General features: G+C 29.3%; 1 protein-coding gene across 1 annotated transcript in view; it reads left to right on the forward strand.

The window, feature by feature from the left end:
• Mau2 (Mau2 sister chromatid cohesion factor) overlaps positions 1 to 23,640 on the forward strand; it is a 32,449-nt gene that overhangs the window by 7,087 nt on the left and 1,722 nt on the right. Inside the window, exons 2-11 of the mRNA XM_067281376.1 lie at positions 930 to 947; positions 1,121 to 1,180; positions 7,650 to 7,745; positions 16,380 to 16,502; positions 16,597 to 16,752; positions 19,586 to 19,661; positions 21,383 to 21,456; positions 21,533 to 21,623; positions 22,473 to 22,576; positions 22,641 to 22,718. Of these exons, the coding sequence (XP_067137477.1) occupies positions 930 to 947; positions 1,121 to 1,180; positions 7,650 to 7,745; positions 16,380 to 16,502; positions 16,597 to 16,752; positions 19,586 to 19,661; positions 21,383 to 21,456; positions 21,533 to 21,623; positions 22,473 to 22,576; positions 22,641 to 22,718 (876 nt within the window). The remainder of the gene's footprint in view (positions 1 to 929; positions 948 to 1,120; positions 1,181 to 7,649; positions 7,746 to 16,379; positions 16,503 to 16,596; positions 16,753 to 19,585; positions 19,662 to 21,382; positions 21,457 to 21,532; positions 21,624 to 22,472; positions 22,577 to 22,640; positions 22,719 to 23,640) is intronic.

The following is a 23,640-nucleotide window of genomic DNA, read 5'->3' on the forward strand; positions in this document are numbered from 1 at the left end:
AACGATACGATAGCCTCGATTATTATTATAAAAATTTTCGTTAGGCTTAAAATCGACGAAAATTCAACACGAAGCGACACGCAACGGAGAAAAATTCAACACGAAGCGACATGCAATGGAGAAAAATTTGAACATCGGACAGGTTAATGTATTTTTTCGTACATAATGGGTAATCGGAACAAATGACTAATTGGAACAACCCCAGTCCCCAATTGATTCCGATTTTCGACTCTCTACTGTATTAATGATTAAATATTACATAATTTGGTACTAGAGGTAGGCATTTGGTGCCATCTCTTATTAAATTTAATAAGAGAAAAGAATTTCTCAATTCCTCTCATCTTAACAGTTACACTAATAATCCTATACTTAAATAGCTTAATATAGAGCAAATCTTTAAGTATCTAAGGCCAAAGCATCTTAAGATTGAAAATCTAACATAAATCTACTTCAAAGACAAGAGAATAACAATAATGCTATCAGTCAAGTTAGCAGCTTCAACTACTTCTACCTTATATAATTAAATTAATATGTATTAAATAATTTAGAATATTCCGAGAGAAAAGAATCGGGCTTTTAGATATATATGTATATATATAATAAAAATTGGGTTAATGTTACCCTAGGTATACAAAATGGCGGCTTGTCTCTGACTCCAGCATACAGAAGCGAGGAAACAGTGGGGACACGTGTTTTCTAAAACTAACCTATTCTAATAAATTATCATAATTATTAGCAACTAAATTATTAGAATAGGTTAGGTTTAGAAAACGTGCATCCCCACTGTTTCCTCGCTTCTGTACGCTGGAGTCAGAGACGAGCCGTCATTTTGTATACCTAGGATAACATTAACCAAAAATTGTTTGAATAAATTATTTAAAATTGTTTTTGTTATCAAATTATAATTTATTTTAAATTTTATTTTACAGTGGTTCCTGTCCCAGAATGTATCCTTTCAATCCGAAATAAATTTACTTTTTTGTAATTTAAAGGAAAAGTTCATTTTTCGATACACTAATTTATTTATAATAAGATATGAAATTTTCAGAATTATTATGTTTTTGTTCTAGTTTCTTGTTAATTTAAAATTTACTGAATTTCCTTGATTCTATTGAAATAGATAAGTGATGAAATAAAGTTTGAAATTGCCAGTGTTTTGGCTGAATTATATGAAAGAAAGGTAAGAATATTCATATAAATGATGATGTAAAATAATTTATTTATTTAATTTATAACACAGTTGAACCTCTAATAAGGCTACATCTAAACAGCAACCATTTTTCCAAGAACATTTATTTTTTTTTTAACAAAAATGTATACAAAATAGCCACCAATGGTTACTCAGCCCCAGTCCTGGCCACTAAATATTTTATTTTTAACTTATTTATTCTCTCACTTCTCTCAAAATGACATGTAGAAAATAATAATGCACTGTACAAAATTAGTCATTATTAATAAGATGGCCAGTTTGGCTACCTACTGGCTTCTTAGTAGTTTTAATTACTTAGCTGTAAACATTAAAAAACAATTCAAGAACTATGTTTAACATTGTAGACAATCATAAAAAAAAATTCTGTACAAAAGTTCTTCTCGAATGTGTCAAGAACTCCTAAAAATCAGATATATATCAAGCTTTTGTAAACTATGACTTTTGTTAAAATATGTAAAGAAGGAACAGTGTCTTCTGGTGTTGATGAGAATTAAGAAAAGTTCTTGATGTTGAAATATATTCAGAACAGAGATTTATACTGTGGCTACTCTTCATTGGGGCTTAACTCCAACACTAGACACCATCTACAATAATGCTATCATTTCATAACTTAAGTATGCTTTTCCTGTTTGGGGAATTGACCTTTATGATGTCAGATTTTGGTGATTTTCATGGAGTATGTTTATTTTGCACCCATATGAAGCCCTGCCAAAATGTTTTGCAAAATTATTATTTTTGGCAATACTAATTTTCAAATTTTGACTTTTTGGGAAATTGTTTTACTTGTATGCATGTATTTTAGAAAGTAAGTATGATATAGAGATATGGTTTGTTGCATTTTGTAAGTAAAGGAACAGAGAACAATAGTTCATAGTTCATTTTTTTTATACAAAATTCTCAAATGTTCAAAGTTGAATAGCTCAAAATTCCCCTATTTATTTTGCATGTTTTCACATATTTTTTACTCATACCTTTGTTCTACTGAATGGCAAGCTTTGGTAGAGGTAATTTTTCATTTAAGAAAGAAAAGTCAAGTCAAAATTTTAGTGCATTACCTGTACAAAGCATATGGTTCACTTGACTAGGAGCAGGAAGCTGGTTTGATATTGCATGTGTAAATGTGCAATGACAACATACCCTCTACTTCATTTCAAATCCTCCTTCCCACCCACTGGTCCAGGTCATAGTAATGAACTTGGAGCATTTGGAAGAATTAGGAATGTAAAATTCAAACATGATTTATTTCTTCTTCATTATAGGAACCGATTGATCTTTATCAGTTTCTTATTGATGATTTTATTTCCACAGTTTCTCACTTTGGCAACACAGTGGCCTGTATTGCAACAGCTCTGAAAAGGAAAACTGGTAAAAATATAGTACAATTTTATGGGCACATCCACTTTCAGTAGGCAACTTACCAGGTAACTCTCTGGATCTGAATCTTTGACATCTGTAGACTCTGAGATGTCGTTATCCTGATAATTTTTACAGACATTGGCACTGACTTGAAGTACTCTGACTGTCATTTTGCAATGTAATTACATTTGGCTTTGACAGGTATTGCACTATAAATTTATCTACAAAAATCTTCAGTATTATTTGTCATTCTTTCAAGTGAATAGCAGTCAACTTTAACCCACTGATTATACATAATGTTATCAATAAAATTAGAGTGGAAGAGTTGGAAAAGGGTTTTCTTGAGATCCTGAACACTGGGATATCTCTTGCTGCTGCCTAAATGGCTACAAGGCTTGGACACAGTAGTAGAGAAGCATTTTGATAGCACTTGAAGGAATGCTGCCCATCAGGGGGACTTAATTGGTTCACTTTTGAACCTGAAAACATTAGCTTAAAATTCTGATGGATAAGGTGCACACAGACAGAATGAATACTGTACTAAAGGTACTTGCAAGTACCTATTTAGCAGGGTACTGTTCACAAAACTAAGAAATCAACCTTAATGTCAGTTTCATGTTGATACTTCTATTTGGAGGCTTCATAAATTTCTATTGGATTATTTAACACTTATACACTTATAGCTGACAGGGGCGAAAGACCAGGTGCACTCAGTGGTATTACCTGGTTTGAAAAAATAAAAAATAAATAAATAAATAAAAAATAAAATAAGATAAAATAAAGGCAGAATGTGAAGGCAAAGGTGAAAATACAGAAAATAGGATAGGGGTGGAAAAAGGAAGGCACAGGCGTCTTCGTCAAATTTATTAAACCAAAGTAAAAAAAAAAGAAAGAAAGAATACAGAGAGAAAATAACAAACAGTACAATAGTAACATTGAAAATGTACCAAACATGCCCACTACACTTTGTGGGAACAACATAGGTAGTATTTACATTATATACAATTGTGATCAATTGTTGAAGTAAAGTTTACACTACACAAATGCACTCACTGTCGTGATGATTGATAGTCAGAGTCCAACACTCCAGTTGAAGCTACGAAGTCCATGAGACTTTTAAAAAGTTTTTGATCTGTGACGAAGTTGTCCATTTTGCATGGCCAGTTGAGTCCTTGGAAGAGTGCAATCCTTAGAAGTGTTTCTCATTCATGTGTGAAGTTATCACATTCAAATATATTATGATAAATGTCTTGTACTGAGGTGTTGTTATAGCCGCACAAGGGAGTGTCTCTGTGACAAAACCGGTGAAGATAGGCCTCAAGGTTGCCGTGTCCTGTAGAAATTTGTGTATTTATATATGTGATGGAAAGATGCTTCAGTTTAAGTCTTGTCTCTATGTTGGGGATGAAAGAAAATGTTATCCTTCCAGTGTTACCATTCTCCCATTCCCTCTGCCAAAGGTTGATAGCAGTAGCATGAACAGTGTTCTTGATACTGGTGTAGGGAATTTCGCTGAACTCAGGAGAGGAGGAAGAATTTGCACTTAACTTTGCTTGTTTATCAGCTGCCTCATTGCCAGCTAAGCCTGCATGTGCTTTAACCCAGGTTAACACGATTGAATTACTGTTGTTTTGGGTTTCATGAAACACCGTATGAGAAAAGTAACATGTTGGATTTTTGAGGTTTTGGATGGTGGTTTGGCTATCACTGCAAATCCTTACTATTTGGTTCTCAATCCCAATATTGCTAAGATGATTAACAGCTTTAAAAATGGCATAAAGTTCTGCTTGATGGATTGTACAGAAGCTTTCTAGCCTGTATCCAGCAGTATAGATTGGAGTTGTTTACTTATTTTTCATTATAACATATGCCTCACCTACCTTATCATTCTGTTTTGAGCCGTCCATGAAAATCATGTAAGTAGCTGAGACTTTATTTTCCAGAGATTTAATAGTGATAGATGAGTATTTTGCTGGATGAATGTTAAAGATTTCGTCAGGCAATGGGCATTCTGTGACTAGCCTGTTAAGGAGGGATATGCTCATGTTAGGAAGAAGACCAATGCGAATATAGTTAACAATTTCATCATCATTCTGATATGTGATTCCATTTTTTCCTAGGTACCAATTCCATATCACTTCTTTGGCCCTAATATGTAGGGGGAGCACACCTGCAATTACCTGTAGAGCCGCAGTAGGAGCTGTTCGATATGCTTTGCAAAGCCGAAGAAGAGTAATGCGTTGAATTTTATTCAGTTTCTTTTGAGTCCTAATTGTAACTGTGCAGGTTGCCCAGAAAGGTGCTCCATAAAGAATCGTTGTTTCTATACAGGTTCTGTAAATAATCTTGATATTCCTGTCATTCAATCCCCATCCTTTGTTAGATAAATGAAGAAGGGCATTGGAGAGTTTAATTGTCCTGTCAGAAGTTTGATTTAAGTGTGTGGTCCACGTGAGCCCTTGATCAAATATAATTCCCAAGTATTTGAAATTCTTTGTATTTTTAATTCTATTGTTGTTAATAACTATCCTGAATGCCTTTTTTTAACTGGTGTCCTTTTGACATAACCATATTTTGGCATTTTCCACCAATCTTTGTTGTTTTTCATGTTTTCCATCCACCTCACTCTTCAATTCAATATAGTATATTATTTATTAGGGTAGGGACTACTGTAACAATTTTTTATTCTGATTGATTGTTATGTAAATTATATATTGGAATTCCATTGATTAGGAGTAACAATAATAAAAACGATTAATTCTATTCTTCCAATACAAGTATTTTGCTTTTAATTTTTAAAATTATTATTTTTAAATTGACTGAAAAAGATAATGTATATGACTGTTTGTTGGTGTTATGTAAAAAATAATTTATCTTGAGAGTACTTTCGATAGTATATAACTGTCCTCTTCAGGCAGAATCATTCATGTACGTAACACCAACAGACAGTAGTATAAGTTATCTTTTTCTACTAATATCTGGCATGTATAGCTACTTAAAACTCTTATTAAATTGACCTGAAAAAATTACTAAAAATAGGTCATAATTGTTAATAAGTTCCATTAACTTCTTATACTCAAGTGTTTTTTTATTAAATTCACCTGTATTTTCCAGTTTAATTTGAAATAGATTCAAAAATTATCTTTAATCTTATGTAAATTTGTTTCCATAAGATGTTTAATCTGATACAATACGTAAATTTTACTTGTGATTGCTGATCAAACTAACACATATTATTATGCAGTATTTTATCATTGTATTAAAAAACAAAACATATTAGAGAATAGAAAAAAAGTTGAACTACATGATTAATTTGATTAAAAAATACTAGTTCTTTAAATATTTTTTGTTTTTTAATGACACAGATTTAGAGAAAATTAATAACAGTAATTTAAATTTTGCAAATCTCTGTACATTTCTGTATCTTAGTTATTTAATTATATTTATACTTTTGAGAATATGTTTTTTTGAGGGGAAAAAAGTCATCTACCTCTAATGCAACAAGTTGCATTGTAGGTATGTCACTTTTTGGCAGCTTGCTGCCTTGTCCATTACTGATGAAAATATGGAAATAAAGCTTTATAATTTGCTAAATCACAACACAGAGTATTGATAAGGGGTAATTAACTACTTTCTACCATTGCTGAGGATAAACTAGCCACTGTGGTTACTCAGTCAAATTACACAGTGCACCTCTAATAATGTGTGAAGTTTAACAACTGTTCTATTTTTGAAGATGATCCGTTAATCGGGTTAAAAATATTAGTATTACTTAAACTGTACCCACTGTTAAAGGTCATTGATTAATTCAATATCATTGATCAAGAACATGCCTTCAGAAGTTTAAAGAAAGTGAATTTTCATTAATTGTTTAAAAAAAAGACATAAGTCTTATTGAAGATTTGATGTAAATCTTTTAGTTGAATGCTTGTATATTAATTAATTATATCATATGAAATGAATCTGTTTTAAAAAAATATACTTCGATATATAACTGCTTAAGTAAGATATTTACATTTCATTAGGTTTTAATCAATTGAAAAATGGACGTATTCAACCTCAAAATTGCAAAATATTGTCTATATGTGAAAACATAAAAACAAAATCCAATCGCCATAATTATGATGACTATGGTTTTTTCCTCATTCCTCTATGGAAAATTCTATTTTATATTCTCAACGATGATTACAGTAGTCCAAAAGTACTTAACACTTTATTTTATAATTTTGGATTTGATCTATAAAGCATTTCTTGTTTAAATACCAGGTATTATGCAGAACTTATCTAGCATACTATTTATTCATTCTAATGTTTTTCACTGTCACTTGCAGCCATCTTCAAGATCACCAAAAGTGGGATAAGTGGCTTATTGGAAATATAGAATGTATGTAAAGTCAGCTGTACACATTTGATATTTGCCCAATGCTGAGCAAACATTTGGCCCGTACTGAGTGGCATGAATGATTTACTCACAAGTAATATTCTGTATTTACCATTTACAACTCCTTGTTGTTATATTGTACCAAATCAAAGGGAATGAATAGGTCATTATTTGGCAATTGGCATATATCAAATGCGTGAAATCAGCTTAATGTATATTTGCCATTTGTTCCATGTTTATAAATTTGAATGTGTATTTTGTGTTAAAAATAATAGTTCTATATTTCCAATATTCCATTTTTAGTGATCCTGAAGATGTCTACAAACAACTGCCAAGAATGTTAGGATGAATAAACAGTATGCTGGTTAAGTTTTGGCATAATATCTGGCATTTACATGATAGCACCAATTTGTGAATGGCACAAGCATTTTTAGATTTTCTTTTTCTTTTTTCATTTTATTTATTTATTTATTTATTGAGCTATCTATTAATAATAAAACAGCCCATTTAAATAACTTTAGAAATATAAAAATTACATTAATTAATATAAAAAGTATTAAAAATGTTATTTTAAAATAATTACTTTTTTCAAATACCAAGATTTATATTAAAGTTTTCTAAATAAATTTATAAAATTGAAATTTTCTTGTTTAACAGAAAAATAATTCATTAAATAATTTGTATTTTTTTTTTTTTTTTTAGAACCAAACACCTCTTGCAAAAACGATTCTGCAAAAAGCAATTGAAATATCTCAACAATCCGTGTTTTGGCATTGCCGTGCACTCTTCCAGCTTGCGGTAAGTTCTACTTATTTATTTATCTAGAGCAAATAATTCCTGCGATTGCCAGTCCAAAGGAACTGTAAGACAAAAAACTAAATCATAAAACAAATTGAATGTAATTTTCTATAAATTTCAATAAGATTAATTAATGAGTTGTGTTCAGAAACATTCAGACTGTGATAAAATTCTTTATGATTTAAAAAAAACAAAATCTAATTACAGATGTTCATTATAAAAAAGTATAAATACAACATAATAGAAGTAGACTATGGAAGGGATGTAACAAAATTATTGCCAGTTGACTTAAGTCATGAAAGTCATTATAGAAATTTATCAAATTATTCTATCTTTCATAAATGGATTTCTAAACAAAACACAAATTTTTGACTTATCTGTATATAGGTAAACAAGATAAATAGTTAATTCAATTAAACATTTTAAAAATTGATAATATTTTACAGTTTGTTGACATAAAAACAATTATTGAGGCAGAGCGTTAGCGTGCCTCAATAATGTGAGGAATAGTTTGAAAAAAATTTACAGTTAACAAGAGAGTAAATTTATGTATGGGTGTGTTTACTTCTGAGCTAATAGTGCTACTTCTGAACACCAGAAGTGACATCATTAGCATGTGTATTCGTGCTTACATGTCCAGTTTGAAAGTAAACGCAAACACTAATAAGAAGTATGGCGGTTTTCTGCAAATAATATTGTCAAAGCTGCTATTTTAAATGTTGCGTTACAGCTAGAACTACTTGAGTCCGAATCAGACGAGGTTGATCTCATTGTGGATATAATTGTAGAAAAAATGAAAGAATAAAAAAGAAAAGTAAGGTCAAATAAAAAAGATAGAAACTTTTATTGAAGAGACTGTATATTTTTGTAATCCAATTGATTTTAAACAGCAACTTAGACTTACAAGAGAATCTTTTGAAAGTCTCCTTTAAAAAATATACCCAATTTTAGACACAGAAAAATTACTTCCTGTGGAAGACGACCTGTCTCCTCAAAAGCAGCTTTTATGCTGCCTATGGACATTGGCAAATCAAGAATCATTCAGGTTTGTTTATACGAAGTAATATATGAAATTAGATGCAGTATATAAGAGAATAGCAGATTATACATATATATATATATGTTTAATAGGTGGTTGTCTCTTTAATCCGAAAACATTCGGTAGACTAACTTACAGCTGAACAGGCTTAAAACTTTTTTATTGGTTCTTCATCAAATGCATTTCGGACCAGTTTTATGAGTCCTGGTCCCTCATCAGTGCTACAGGAAATCAAAGGTTTTTTATTAACATGGGTGACGCGAGTACGTACATAATAAGATTTACAAAAATTCTTTAAAAACATTTTAACTAAATACATTTTTTATACCTTTTTCGTATCCTCTTTATTAACAATACATTGTTTACTGGTATCTGTTTTCATGTTCGTTTTTTAATTCCTATTTTCCCTTGTATTTACAGTAGTACTATAATTATAAAGTTTTCTTATATAAAATCTTTTACAAAGATCTGTGTAACTAATATAGAGTTTTCTAAAATTAAATACGTACTTACTATTTTTTCGGATGTATTTCAAACATTTTACAGCAAATTTTGGTCCTATAAATATACATGCAAATCGACCAACAGTGGTATTATGTAATAGAGGGCGCAACAGACTAATAGTTTTATGTGTGGCACCCTACTGCAAAAACGTTCTAGTATTGTAAAAAGCGCAATGCTTTTCGAACAACCTTAAGTGTATATTTATAGGACCAAAATTTGCTGTAAAATGTTTGAAATACATCCGAAAAAATAGTAAGTACGTATTTAATTTTAGAAAACTCTATATTAGTTACACAGATCTTTGTAAAAGATTTTATATAAGAAAACTTTATAATTATAGTACTACTGTAAATACAAGGGAAAATAGGAATTAAAAAACGAACATGAAAACAGATACCAGTAAACAATGTATTGTTAATAAAGAGGATACGAAAAAGGTATAAAAAATGTATTTAGTTAAAATGTTTTTAAAGAATTTTTGTAAATCTTATTATGTACGTACTCGCGTCACCCATGTTAATAAAAAACCTTTGATTTCCTGTAGCACTGATGAGGGACCAGGACTCATAAAACTGGTCCGAAATGCATTTGATGAAGAACCAATAAAAAAGTTTTAAGCCTGTTCAGCTGTAAGTTAGTCTACCGAATGTTTTCGGATTAAAGAGACAACCACCTATTAAACATCATATACAGCGACTAAACAAATTTAATTTATATAATATGTATTTAATGCAATTGTTTTACCCAGTGAATGGATGTGACATTGCTATTGGTGTAACTAAACTGAGTTTAAAATCAACAAATAATTTATATTAAATACAAAGCATTTTTTCCTTTCTTTTCTCTAAGGTTATTGGTGATCATTTTAACATGTCTAGACAGACTGTGTGGAATATTTTAAATGATGATGTTAATTCTCTCTTAGTGTTAAATGAAAATGAAAAAATAATCTCTTGGCCATCACAGAGTAGGATGATGTAAGAATAATGGAATTTTTTATACCCAATCTGGTTTTCCTGGAATTAGAGAGACTATTGATGAAAAGCATATGGCTATTAACACATCAACTGAAGAAACAGCAGCTTATTTCAATAGAAATAAGTATTACTCTGTCATCGTATAAATTTAGTTTGTAATGAAAAAATGGTATTCAAATGATACAATTTCTTGAGAAGTCATTTCCCATATGTAAGTAAAAATTCATTCAAGTATATGAACTTATGTAGTTTTGGATTATTATTATTAATACTGTTCATTTCTTTACAATTTATTTAATGCTCTGAACATAACATTTCTGAAAATTTCAAATGTATATAAGGTAAACTTCACTTTTAATCATAAACAATGAGTCAAACTTATTAATTGACTTAAACAGTGCTGAGAAGGAGATAGGTAGATAGATAGAGTCAAACTTAATTTTTTTCACAACTGTTTATGAAAAAAGTCATCTAAAGCTATTGAACCTTACATGATAAAAAAAAAGATCATTGTAAACATTTTATACAACAAATAATTGAAATTTACTAATAAAAATACCTTCTGCTGTTTATTTTTCCAAAAATAATTCCATTTTCATTACTTTGTACAGAAAGTAATTTTTTCATGGGAGCAGCTATATTGAATTTGCACAAAGTTCGACAACAAACTAGCTAGCACTCCGAGCTTACCAATTTCACTAAACATGACGTCACATAGCTCTAAAGTAAACACCAATGAGCGTGGCGCTCGGATGAAAGTATACAGGCTGAGCGTGCTGACAGTAAAATTAGCTCAGAAGTAAACGCACCCTATGTATGTGTAAAAAGCGAAATTAATAATGTAAGAATACATAATATAATTACAATAATAATAATTTTATTTTTCTATTCTATGTGTAATTTTACATCCTGTATTTTGCAATCTCAGTTTTGAGAGAAATTAAAGCATTGTAGCTGCTCCAAAATTATAATTGCAATTGTGCTTCCAATATTGATTTCCTGTAATTATTTAAAAATTTCTAAACAACTTTACAATAACAATGATTCAACACCTTCAATAAATTATTGTATAACATTTTTTATAAGTAAAAAATAAATCAATTTTTATCAGTTGTGTATCTCAATTTTCATATTTTGAGCGCTTTTATGAAACTGTTATTGTAACGTATGGTATAATAGTAAAACTTATTTTTGTTAGAAAATTTATTTCATCTTATGGATTATTTTTTAATAAATAATAATAATTGGGACTTAATTACTTACAAAGTTCCTTTTTTCATCTTAATAATGCAACTGTTTTACTTTATATAGTATAAAAAGAAAAAAATCAGACAAATAATTAAAGTTACTAAATGGCCAATGACAGGAGATGTAAACAAAAATGCTTGGTATGAAGTGATGAATTATTGTTACGACAGCTCTTTAATCTTTTATAAACTATTAATCACTTTTGCACTGTCCATCTGACGTATATTTCTGTAAGTGGATCAATTTACTGTGCACAATTTTTTTTAAAAATTGCTTGCACAACAAGAGTATTCACAATTTATAACTCTTTTTGTTTTACTGGCTTTTGCAGCTTTTTTAAAAGCACAAAAGCATCACCTCTCTCTTGACTTCGTTAATACAGATTCTACAGCAAAAGCCTTTGGTTTAAAGGAAGCTGCCTTAGAGCAATTCTCAGATTATCAAGATTCACCAATAGAGGGACTAGTTGTCATGTTTTACTGAAATTGAAGAAAATAATGACCGATAATGTTGACTGATAAAATGTCTAATAAAGATAGATGAGAATTGTGATTTTTGTAGTTTGCAATACTGAAAAGTTTTAGATTTGTTACTTTCCTGAAATTACCCAGTCCACATGCATGTTCATGATTCATGATTCACAGCTTTTGTATAATCCTACTCTTCTAAATGTGAAAACAGCCTTCATCATGAATACCCCTAATAAATAACTCACTACTCACCACACTGGAATTACTTCAAAAAATTACATACCCAGAACCTTTTACAGTGTGATAATGCAAATATTGACAAACAAACGTTTTCAAACCCCTTCTGGGTTCTGTTTCAGGTTCCAAATCGTTTCTGATATTTAATGGCAATCAAACATCCATCTAGAAACCATTTGGAACGTGAAGCAGAGCCCAGAAGGGGTTCGAAAACATTTGTTTGTCGATATTTGCTGTAGTGATATCAGACCTCCTTGTCCTTCCTCACTTGTGGTTTTGTTGGAACGGGTGCAATCCACCTGCACGCAGTAATAAAGGGTTGTAAAAAGGAATAATAAATATAGACAAAGAGCCATAAAAAGAAGGGAGAAAAAGGCAGGAAGAGGGACAGTGAGAGGAGTTCAGGACACGGGAGAGAGAGGAAGGGCAAAGTGGTAATTCTTGAGTGTAGAATAAAATCCTTTTTGTGTAGAAATATCTGTTTTAATTTTGTGTGACGAACCGATGGGACGGAATCTGCTGATTCAAAATGGGTTCCCTACATTTGTGTTATCACACCATAAAAGGTTCTGGGTACGTAATTTTTTTTACCTCTAATAATTGAGGAAATTCAAAAATATAAATTTTAGTTTGCTTTAAAGGAAGGAGTTTTCCTGTGAGTGATGTGACCATCAGTTTTTTTAAAACTGAATTTAATGTTTATTGTGTTTCTGTTAAAAAATAAAAGTATTATAATCCTTATGAGACAGAGAATTAGGAAACCACTTTTGGTAAAAGTAACTTGTTCTAAGCTTAGAACAAGCGATTTGACTATAATTCAAATGTATTGAAATCTCACTACATGGATGGTGATAAATTATTAACTTGATATAAAGTAGTTTCAATATTATAAACAAAAATGTCCAAGAAAAATACCATGAAGTGAATTACGCCAAAAATATTGAAAAGTGTTGCTTATCAGAAATAATATGAATTACAAACAGATAAACAGATATGAATTATAAACAAATAATGATTTAGTAAATGTATCAATTAAGCTTGCACAGTCCCTGTTATGTTTTATATCTTTGCAGTCAGTTGTTTTAATGATTAGTTTTTAAAACTGCCAATTCTTTCTTGTGTAATATAAACATAAATACATGGAAAATAACTAAATTCAAAATAAAATAAGGATTACAATTGGAAATGTTTATCTGATTTATTTATAAATTATTTTTTATCTTTTTACTTATTAAATCAAATTTGACTTATATTTACAATTTAACTATATTTGTGAATTACAGTAGAGAGTTGTTTATCCGAACCCCAGTTATATGAACGATTTTCAGTCGGACTGTGTCATGCTGAATTGAACATTTTTGATACTAGATTTACTTCTAAAGTATAATTTTCATGTTTTTATATTCTTCAATATATTTATTTTGTTTGTACAAAATAAAGAAATAATTTTTAACGATACAATAGCCTCGATTATTATTATAAATATTTTCGTTAGGCTTAAAATCGACGAAAATTCAGCACGAAGCAACACGCAACAGAGAAAAATTTAAACATTGGACAGGTTAATATATTTTTTCATACATAATCGGTTATCCGAACAAATTACTAATCCAAACAACCCCAGTCCCCAATTGATTTGGATTAATGACTCTCTACTGTACTTTGATTATTGGCATTTTATTTTATGCTTATGTTACTTAAAAATTCTCTCATTTTATGCAATACATTAACAAGATTTTAACTGTAATATATTTTATATTTACAACAGTGATGAAATTACACAATAGTAAGTGTAGTGAAACCTCCCATTTGTGACCATTTTCGAGGAAAATCAAAAGTTATCACACATGGGAGGTGGACACAAAACAGAGACTGTCATTTATAACTTATTTTAACATGCAAATTCTGTAATACTGTAACAACTTGCAACAACAATAAGAATATTTATCGAGAAAGTCTAAAACTATACATGTAAATACCCAAATCTACCTTGGACACCTTGTAACACCATACCACAACTCGTGTGCACTTCGAACTACTTTGAATCTCTGTACTGTACATAATTGCTTGTTTTGTTTTCCTTATGGAATACCTGATGTTCATTACAAATGAACAAAAATATTTGTATACATAACTATTTTTATTCCTTTTACTGGTTTTGAGTATTTGTGTGTTTAGTTTTATTCCAAACAGGCAGTTTTGAAGTGGTGAATGTTTTAAGATATTTTAAGCAAGTAAACTAAAGACTAAGTTTTGATAGATGTCTGTTTTGTTAATGATAAAGCTGTTGATCAGTCGAAAGTTTTTGAATATTATTAATATCTTGATTTAGTTGATCGTCCATAATTTGGATGATCAACTAAATCAAAATATCTGAGTCCAAACTTTTCATCAGCCAATCAGACAGACACTTATGATTCCAATAACCATCTTTTGTTTAATATACTTATATAATGCAATGTCTATCATTAAGGGTACTGATTTTCAGTTTTAAGGTTAGATAAATATTATGTTAAACTCCATGCCAAGTATTATATAATAATAGCCACACACACTATCAGACAGCATTAAATTTTTTTTTTTTTTTTTATAACACAAATACTTTCAACAACAAAAAATTGTCAACAGGTTAATGAACATCTCAAATTTGAATCACTGTTTGAAATTTGAGAACTAGCTAATACAGGTATACCTCAAGTTATGTTGTTTGTTCAAAAAAGTATATGGAAAAATAAAAATCAAGTTTGTCATTTTATTCGACTTTACATCCATCCGCCACAAATATTGAAGTCGTAATATCACTAGAAAAGCGTTAAAAGCACATAAAATCATATTAAAATATGTACATTTACAGTAAATGTTAATATAATCATCATAAATCCTAGAGAACGAAACATGAAAACATCTGTATTTCTGTGTTGTCGTCTTATTTAGCGGTCTTTAAGTGCTCATTATTGGCGTTTTCCACCGTAGTTTCGACTTACGTTGTAACTACACAAGTAAATTCGACTTGCATCGCCTCTCCTGGAACCAATTACTGACGTAAGGCAAGGTATACCTGTACTGTAATTTTTCAAATAAATGAACGATAATTGGTTACTATTACCCAAACATATTTTTATCCTGAAGATGTAATGCTGAAAATCTTTAATAGATGAAGAGGTACGAAAGAACAAAACAATTCAAAAGTTGAATTATATGCCAAAATTGAATCATACATGCAACTGTAAAAAAAACTGTACATCATAAACAGAATGTAAACAACTACAAATTCCAGCACTGTTTTTCTTAATAAATAATGCTTTCATCAGGCTACAATACTTTATATATTCAAGGACATTTGCAGAATGTCTCAGATATTTGAAATAATGTGGCCCAACAAAGACTTGAATGAGGTCGAAAATGTTATTTACTAAAGAACTTGTGCTGGAGGTTATAGAAAGCTTTGTAAATGTAACTTCTGTTCTAGAATATATTTCTTTAATTAATCTCTTAATATGAAAACTTATTATTTGATGTTGGTTTTGTGTTAATTGTACTCTAGAGCAATGAGGCTATATACTTCCTATAAATTAATCATGACATGTCTCATAATTTATTTTAAAGAGGAAACTTAGATAGAATCAGATACATTCTATCTAAGATACATGTTATCCAAATGAATGTTTCTGACAGGAGTAATGCAATGGACAGCTTTTCTCTGACTTTCTATGGACTTGTAAATGCTACAAACCATCATCATGAATATTCATAAAATATAGAAATGAAATTGCAGATTTATGATGGGCCTTATGTAAATGCTATCAAAAGCAGTTTCATTATTATAATAAAAATACTGAATATTTCTGAATAATATTAAATTATTAAATTAATTAAAGAATTTATTATAGACAGATAAACTCACTATCTCATAATTTTAATAATTATAATTAATTAATCAGTTCAGAATAACTCATGAAAACTGAACGAGAGTTGTTAATTTGAGACAGCCAATTTAATAATCCATAAAAAAGCTATATAAGACAACAGTTATTATAATTATAGATACTAATATATAATAAAGTTTTTATTTTATTATCTTGAGTGTAATGTATGATCGTCTGGAACTAGTTATAATAATAGAATTGGTTATATTACAGTTTGAAATATTTCTTAACAGCACATTCATGCAGGAGAAAAGGATTATGTTCAAGCTTGTAATGTGCTCGGCGTGGGTGCAGAATATGCCCAGTTATCGGGTGCACAATATACTCGTATTTTGTTTCTATTGAGTAAAGGAATGGTGAGTAATTTTCTAACTACAAATTGTTGTTATATGGTACTAAGTAATTTAAATCCAAAAATTTCTAAACTAAAGAAAATTCTTATTTACATAGTTGCTGATGATTGACAGGAAATTTCAAGAAGTTCATCAGGTATTGACATTAGCAGGCCAATTAGTTGAACAATGGCAAGGCAGTAGTCATCAAAAAGAAGCATTAAAAGTCTTTTTTCTTGTATTACAAGTTTGTCATTATCTTACTGCTGGACAGGTATATATTGCATTTATCACTATAATTATATTCATGTTATTTATTATATTATATTAAATGAATTATAAGTTGTAATGGTTATATTATGTATAGAGATAGGACATCTAGGCACTAAAATCATATAAGTAGTTATAAAATTTAGAATTTTTAGTGCCTAGATAACTTAGCTCAAATTTATATACAATGTTGTCACGGTAGATTTGTTTCAGAAATGATTTCGATGGGGAAAACACTTATTTTCACTGTACACAATTGTTGTCAGTGTGAGTCGTATAGCTGCTTTAAAAGTTTATGGTCAGTAGATGTGTGGTTATGTCTTAATGAAATGATGTGTGATTGTGGAATAGGAAAGAATGAAATGAATACAGAAGAATTGCTAATCTTAATTAATTTTAAATGGGGTTGTAATAAGAGTAGTCTATAATACATAAAATAGATCAGTAAAAAATAATGCAAGTAACTCAAGCAGAAATGATAAACCTATGACACATGCCTAAAGTGCCATGCCAGAAGAATTTGGGACTTGACAGATCATATAATTTTGTTTATTTTTTACTATGTATTTTCATAGATACTAAAATTGAAAATTTATTAGAGAACGACGACATTTTTCAAAATGAAAAGTTGACTATAATTTTGATGATGATGATAATTTCATTGCATTTAGCTTATAATCAGATTTGATTGATGATAAATCTGACTCCAATGAGATTGCACAAATAATCCCAGATTCCAGTTTTTGAGATTATGTACAAACATAAACATCTTAAACCCGATAGTTATATATTAAAGACAAACGATTGCTGGATTATATCTGGCCTTATTACTACTATTATTATTAATTAAATGCTAAGTAATTTGGCACTAGAGGCAAGTGTTAGGTGCCATCTCTTGCTAAATTTAATAATTGTAATTAAATTAATATTTTAATGATTAATTTAGAAGCTTCTGGAAGAAAAGAATTGGCTCGAAGTGGGACTTGAACCAAAAACACCCGCTTACCGTGCAGTCGTGTTGCTAGTCATGCTACCCGGACCTTGTGGTAACCGAGTATGCTTATATCCAAATTAATAAATTGTGGAAACAAGGATTGGATGAAGGTCTGGATAGTGTAACTGGCAATGCAACTGTGTGGTAAACAGGAGTTACAGGTTAAAGTCCCACTTCGGGCCAATTTTTTTATTCCAGAATGTTTTAAATTAATTAAAATATTAATTTAATTACAATTATTAAATTTAGCAAGAGATGGCACCTAACGCTTGCCTCTAGTGCCAAATTACTTAGCATTTAATTAATAATAATAGTAGTAGTAATATAGCCCAATATAATCTTGCAATCATTTGGCTTTTGAGAGTATTTTCCAAAAGGAGTAATCTGTCACAGAATTTCAGTTTGTTGCTAAAATTCAAATAGAGATTTGAATTAAAATAAATATTATAACTTTCTTTATGGAACCTGCAGAAAATTACTAAAATTCAAATAAAACGTCACATAATCCGCACCTCCAAAGCTGCTGTTGTCAAAAACACATAACTTGACCCACAGTTAATTTAAGACTGTTATCTGATTTTTGTTTACTCAAAAATTTATTTTACTACTGTCTTCTACTTTGAAAGTTATTTAATAATAATTTAAATTATGTACAAGTATTACTTTAATTAATGTAAAATGGATTTCTACATTTTACAATTTGCCATTTTGATGTATTTGCTTTGCTGTTTAATGACATCATCTTTAGTTTCAATTTCATTAGTGAAATATCAGAAAGTAATGCCATTGTGTGTAAACAAAACAAAATGTTACAGAGTCCAGCTAGAGATATCATTTTAAATGTATATAATTAATTTCAGAAACCCCTTAAATCCGATACAAAATAAAATAAATAATAAATACAGTGAAGTGTTCCATTTTGTATTTGATATTATTGATTTTTAATTTTATTTTCTATATTTCATTTAATATGTTTATGCTCCTGCACATGTGACTTGATACATAAATTTGTATTTTTTGAATGCTTATAATTTCAAATTTGCTTTCTATTCCATTTATTAAGTTCTGTTCTAGATGGCCATTATACGTGGTTGAAAACATTCATTCCTTTAATAAACGTTCCATATTTTACTGGATTTAAGGTTTTTTTCAAATTAATTTTAGTAATTACATCCAGTTTTTGTATATAATTATTTTATCTGTCAAAATTCACTTTATAACAGTGAAAAAGAGCAATTGTTAATAGTCTACTTACATTAAAATTACGAGTTAGTTTCCTTATTATCTATGAAACTGACCTAAACACTCATCGTAAATGATTTTGAAAACTCCACCTTTCGTTGGACAGACCATTCATGTATAAAAGTAGTAACAAATGCAAAATGAGCTCAGAAAAATTACGTAGGAAAATACACAAATATATATTTGAATATATAGTTAAAATTGTTGATTACATTATATTTTGCTGTTGTCTAGTTTAATTTACTCTTTCATTGAGATTAATATAGTCTGACATGAACATTTTTACATCTGATTTAATGAAATTGTTTAGAGGAATATTTCCAAGTCAATAAAATCTCAGAGTTTTTCTTTGTTTTGGAAGATTAAAAACATTTTGTTTTTGCAAAGTAAATAATTAGCATATTTAATTTAATCAAAAGTATATCAGACATTGATTTATTTGAATTTATACAGCCCATATTCTTTCAGTTTATGGATAGAAAGATCTTGATAAATGAATAAGACATGGTTCACCCTTGTTTATGAAAATATATACAAATAAAAAGTAGGAGGTAAACCACTTACAGGAAGAATTAAAAAATTTTTGTCTATATTTTGCTAGGTAAAGAGTGTAAAACCGTGTCTCAAGCAATTACAGCAAGGAATACAAACAATTACATCGCTGCATGCTGATGAAGGTAGGCAAAGTAAATGAAATCATTTAATATGTTATCATTTTATGTTCTGCTAATATTTAATTTTTGCATCTACTAGAATGCATAATTTACATGTTACGTCAAAATTATGTTTCATTATATGGAAAAAGCATTCATATTTTAAGTGTTTTATTATTATTATTATTTTTTTTTATAACAATGGATAGCAAGTCAAAATCTTATTTAAATAATATTCCACCTATAAAACATGTTTTTGAGTTAACACTTAAATGTACATAAAAATTTAACATAATTTTGATGTATGTGTGTGTGTGATAGTTATACAAGGTATAACTATCACACACACAGTATGAATATCTTTGAACATATTATTTTTACTTCATATACATATATAATATATCTGTTGTGATATCAGATATACAGTGGTGCCTTGTACTTTGAATTTAACTTGTTCAGGAGGCCTTTTGAAGTCCAAATCAATTTTTCCATTAGAAATAACGAAAATCAAATTTTAATCCATTTCCAGACTCTAAACAATACTCATTTCAATAAACATAAAAAGACAAATATGTTATTTAAGGTAAAAGTAACACAATTAAATGCCCTATTAATAAATTAAAACACAAAAACAACAAATAAAATGCCTAAATACTGTATAATGAAATGAAAATTGTGTTTACTGGTTACACACAGTCAGTTTAGGCATATTAAGTAGGGCATCAGATCAGAAATGAAACTAGTTGATTGAAAATTATTAGTCCAATGAGTTGGTTATGTACAGTACATGACAGTTAAGGATTTTGTAAATTTGCAAGCTATGTAGATCTTTTCTATAGAAACAATATGTGGATTGATATAGGGTCAGCAGATTTATTTATCTATTTATAATCATTATTACTAAATTATATTAGCAAAAAAGAAGAGGAAGGTCAATGAAAGGTCAAAGTATTCTTAAAGGGGTTGACAGTCAAAAAAGTTTTGGACCCCTGATTTATACATTATTATTGACTTTTGTTATGTTTAATATTATAGATTTGAAACCATATATAAGATATTGAATATTTGTTACTTATAATTATATCAATAATGTGTATTGATATATTTTATATAATTAAATCATTGTGTATTTGCTTTATATACTTACCTATTTTACACATTTAGACACAGAGTATCTTCAACTTCTTCAAAACAGTGCCACTTTACAATCTCTATCATTAAAATTTAATTAAGTTTGACTAATGAAGACAAACAAGGATATCAGATTTTAAAATTTAAAACAAAGACAATTTTAAAACTATTACTGTTAAAATTAAAATTACCATTCTTAATAATCAAAATAGTTGTTATTTTTTTATTTAAAATTTATATAGATGATGATGATGATAAAAATAAAATAAACAATCTGATAGCACAGGAATGTCTGTAATGCAGTTTTTATTGGGCATGGCCTTGAGCAGTTTGTTTACATGTAGGAGATGCTTACTAATCAAGTTTATTTGGATAATAATTTTAATTGTTTTGACATGACTGGTGCATGCCATACATAATGGAAAAACTGTATACAATTATATTTGGTACACTCTCGTGTTTGTAATTTTATTTTAATTTAATTAGATTAAATCTTGTTGGAAAGACTTTGTTAAATGCATACTATTTGGTTAATTAATCTAATAAGTAAATATAGTATTTAAATTTTGTAAATAATTTTCCTTTAATTCAGTAGAATTAATTGTTTTCCTTAGAAGTGATTCCTGCTAGTCACGGTGATATGTTTCAGTGGATGCCAAAAGAACATATGTGTGTTCTCGTGTACCTGGTAAGTAAAATTTGGTCACATTAATATGCAAGATGTATGAGTCATTACTATTAACAAATTAGGAATGACTATTTAGGTAACAGTTCTTCATTCAATGCAAGCTGGTTATATGGATAAAGCTCAGAAATACACTGATAAAGCTCTGATGCAGATTGAAAAATTAAAAAGTAAGTGACAGTTTAATTTTATACTCTCTCTGCATGTGTATAAAATATTTTGTATTTGGTGAGCATTCTAGGATCATAAATCACCTGCCAAATTACAATACCAATGACAGCAAAGTAATTTATGACATCATCAAAATAAATTATAATTGTTTATATGCTTCTATAAATGCACTTGCCTTAAAAATGTCTAATTTAAGTTAGGTTTTAGAGGAAAACACTTTCATATTTTTTACCTGTTGACCAAGATTCATTATGTTTAAAGTTACTTAACTTGAAACTGTAATTCATTTCCAAGTAATGTAATTTCTCATTCTAAATATAAAAATGTTGAAAAATATTTGTTTTGTATAATATTTTAAGTACATAAATATATTATTGTGATAATCAGTTTATTTAAAATATTTTAATAACTTGTCTTTAAATGATGGACAACTATAATAAACTCTAGCAGAAGTGTTTAATGAAATATATGAATGTTTTCAGCCATATCAAATTCAACATTTGAATGTTCTATCATCTTAAATAAACATATATTTGTCTGTCAAAGTCTATATAAGTTCATGATATTTGATCTGAAGCTGGCCTATTAACGAGGACAAAAATGTTTGTCAGTTTCATTAAACAGTCGTCTCAAGTTTATTATGGTTGTCTTCTTGCCACATAGTGTTATATCTTCTGGTTTACGAAAAGTTTTTGAGTAGTATCTGTTTTAAAAAAATTATTTATATAATTGTGTAACTTTGATTCATTTTGCAAATGAAAAAGTAAAGTTGATAATAAATTTTAATATAATTTCAGGATAGTTTCGGATAACATTTTTAAGACAGTAATGCTTACCTTATATTTCAGTGGTCGACAGTCATCCAATATTACATTCTTTTCAATTACTCTTACTTGAACATATTGCCATGTGCAGATTAGTAATGGGAAACAAAACACTGGCCATACAAGAAGTAGGATATTTTTATTTATTTATATTTTGAATTTGTAGTTGTTAAAGATTAAGATATTTTGTAGGCATCCCAAGCTCTCCAAATTTGTAGGCAGGAACCACGTCTGTTTTTGCGTCACAAACCACAAGTTCACGCTTTATTGGTAAATTATAATTACAGTTTTTAATATACAGTGGGTGATCGGTTAACAAACATAATCCATTCCAAGACTTTGTTCGCTATCCGAATTGTTCATTAACCAATTACCAATTTACCATAGATTTTTGTGGGAATTTGATTAATTTGTTCTGGAGACCCAAAAAATAAAAAATATATACTTTCTTACTACATTTATGTATTTTTATTATTACATATAAATATATACACAGTCTTGCATTTTTATTAGTCACGTTTTTCCCATTTGTGGGGGTTAAAGAATCTGTCTAATGTCGATTGCATTTCTCTCTTTTTCAGGATTTTTCAGAATAGCATTGTAATTGTAGAGATCCCTAAGCCTATTAACCTCAACCTGGTATGGATGCCATTGTTCATCATTGTTCTAACATCCTCCCACTTCAAAAGATTTTTAATAGCAGATGTTTGTATTAATCCTCTTTTTCAGAAGAAAACATATCTCGCCGAGTTCTTGGTGTTCTTCTGTCGTCAGATCTGTTTCATGTCCATTATGACCTCTTTTTTTGTTAATGTGATTTTTGTTACTCGTTTAGCTGATTGAGTCTTCTTGATTATACCGTATCTTTCTTAAATAAGATTGAACTGCAGCCTACTGTAGATCTGTTTGAGCCATACTGCCCAGGAACATCAAACATCTTCTGCCCACTCTCTACCTTTGCTATTATACTCTCACCTTTCGAAAATAAAAACAGACACAAAACTTAATGAGTGCCTGCCTGACAATCTCGCGAATACTATAAAAGAATTGGTTCTGTCAGAAAAATAAAAGGCTGGAATTACAAGGGAGAGTTTCAAAGTTCAGAGGAATACTATCCGATCAGTATATACCAGGTTGAGCGTTGATGTCTCCCACACACTGAAACATTTCGAATTGTTGCCTGAAGACAAGG

This window comes from Centruroides vittatus, unplaced genomic scaffold (assembly GCF_030686945.1).
Source record: "Centruroides vittatus isolate TY-2023 unplaced genomic scaffold, ASM3068694v2 contig_120, whole genome shotgun sequence".
Lineage (NCBI taxonomy): Eukaryota > Metazoa > Arthropoda > Arachnida > Scorpiones > Buthidae > Centruroides > Centruroides vittatus.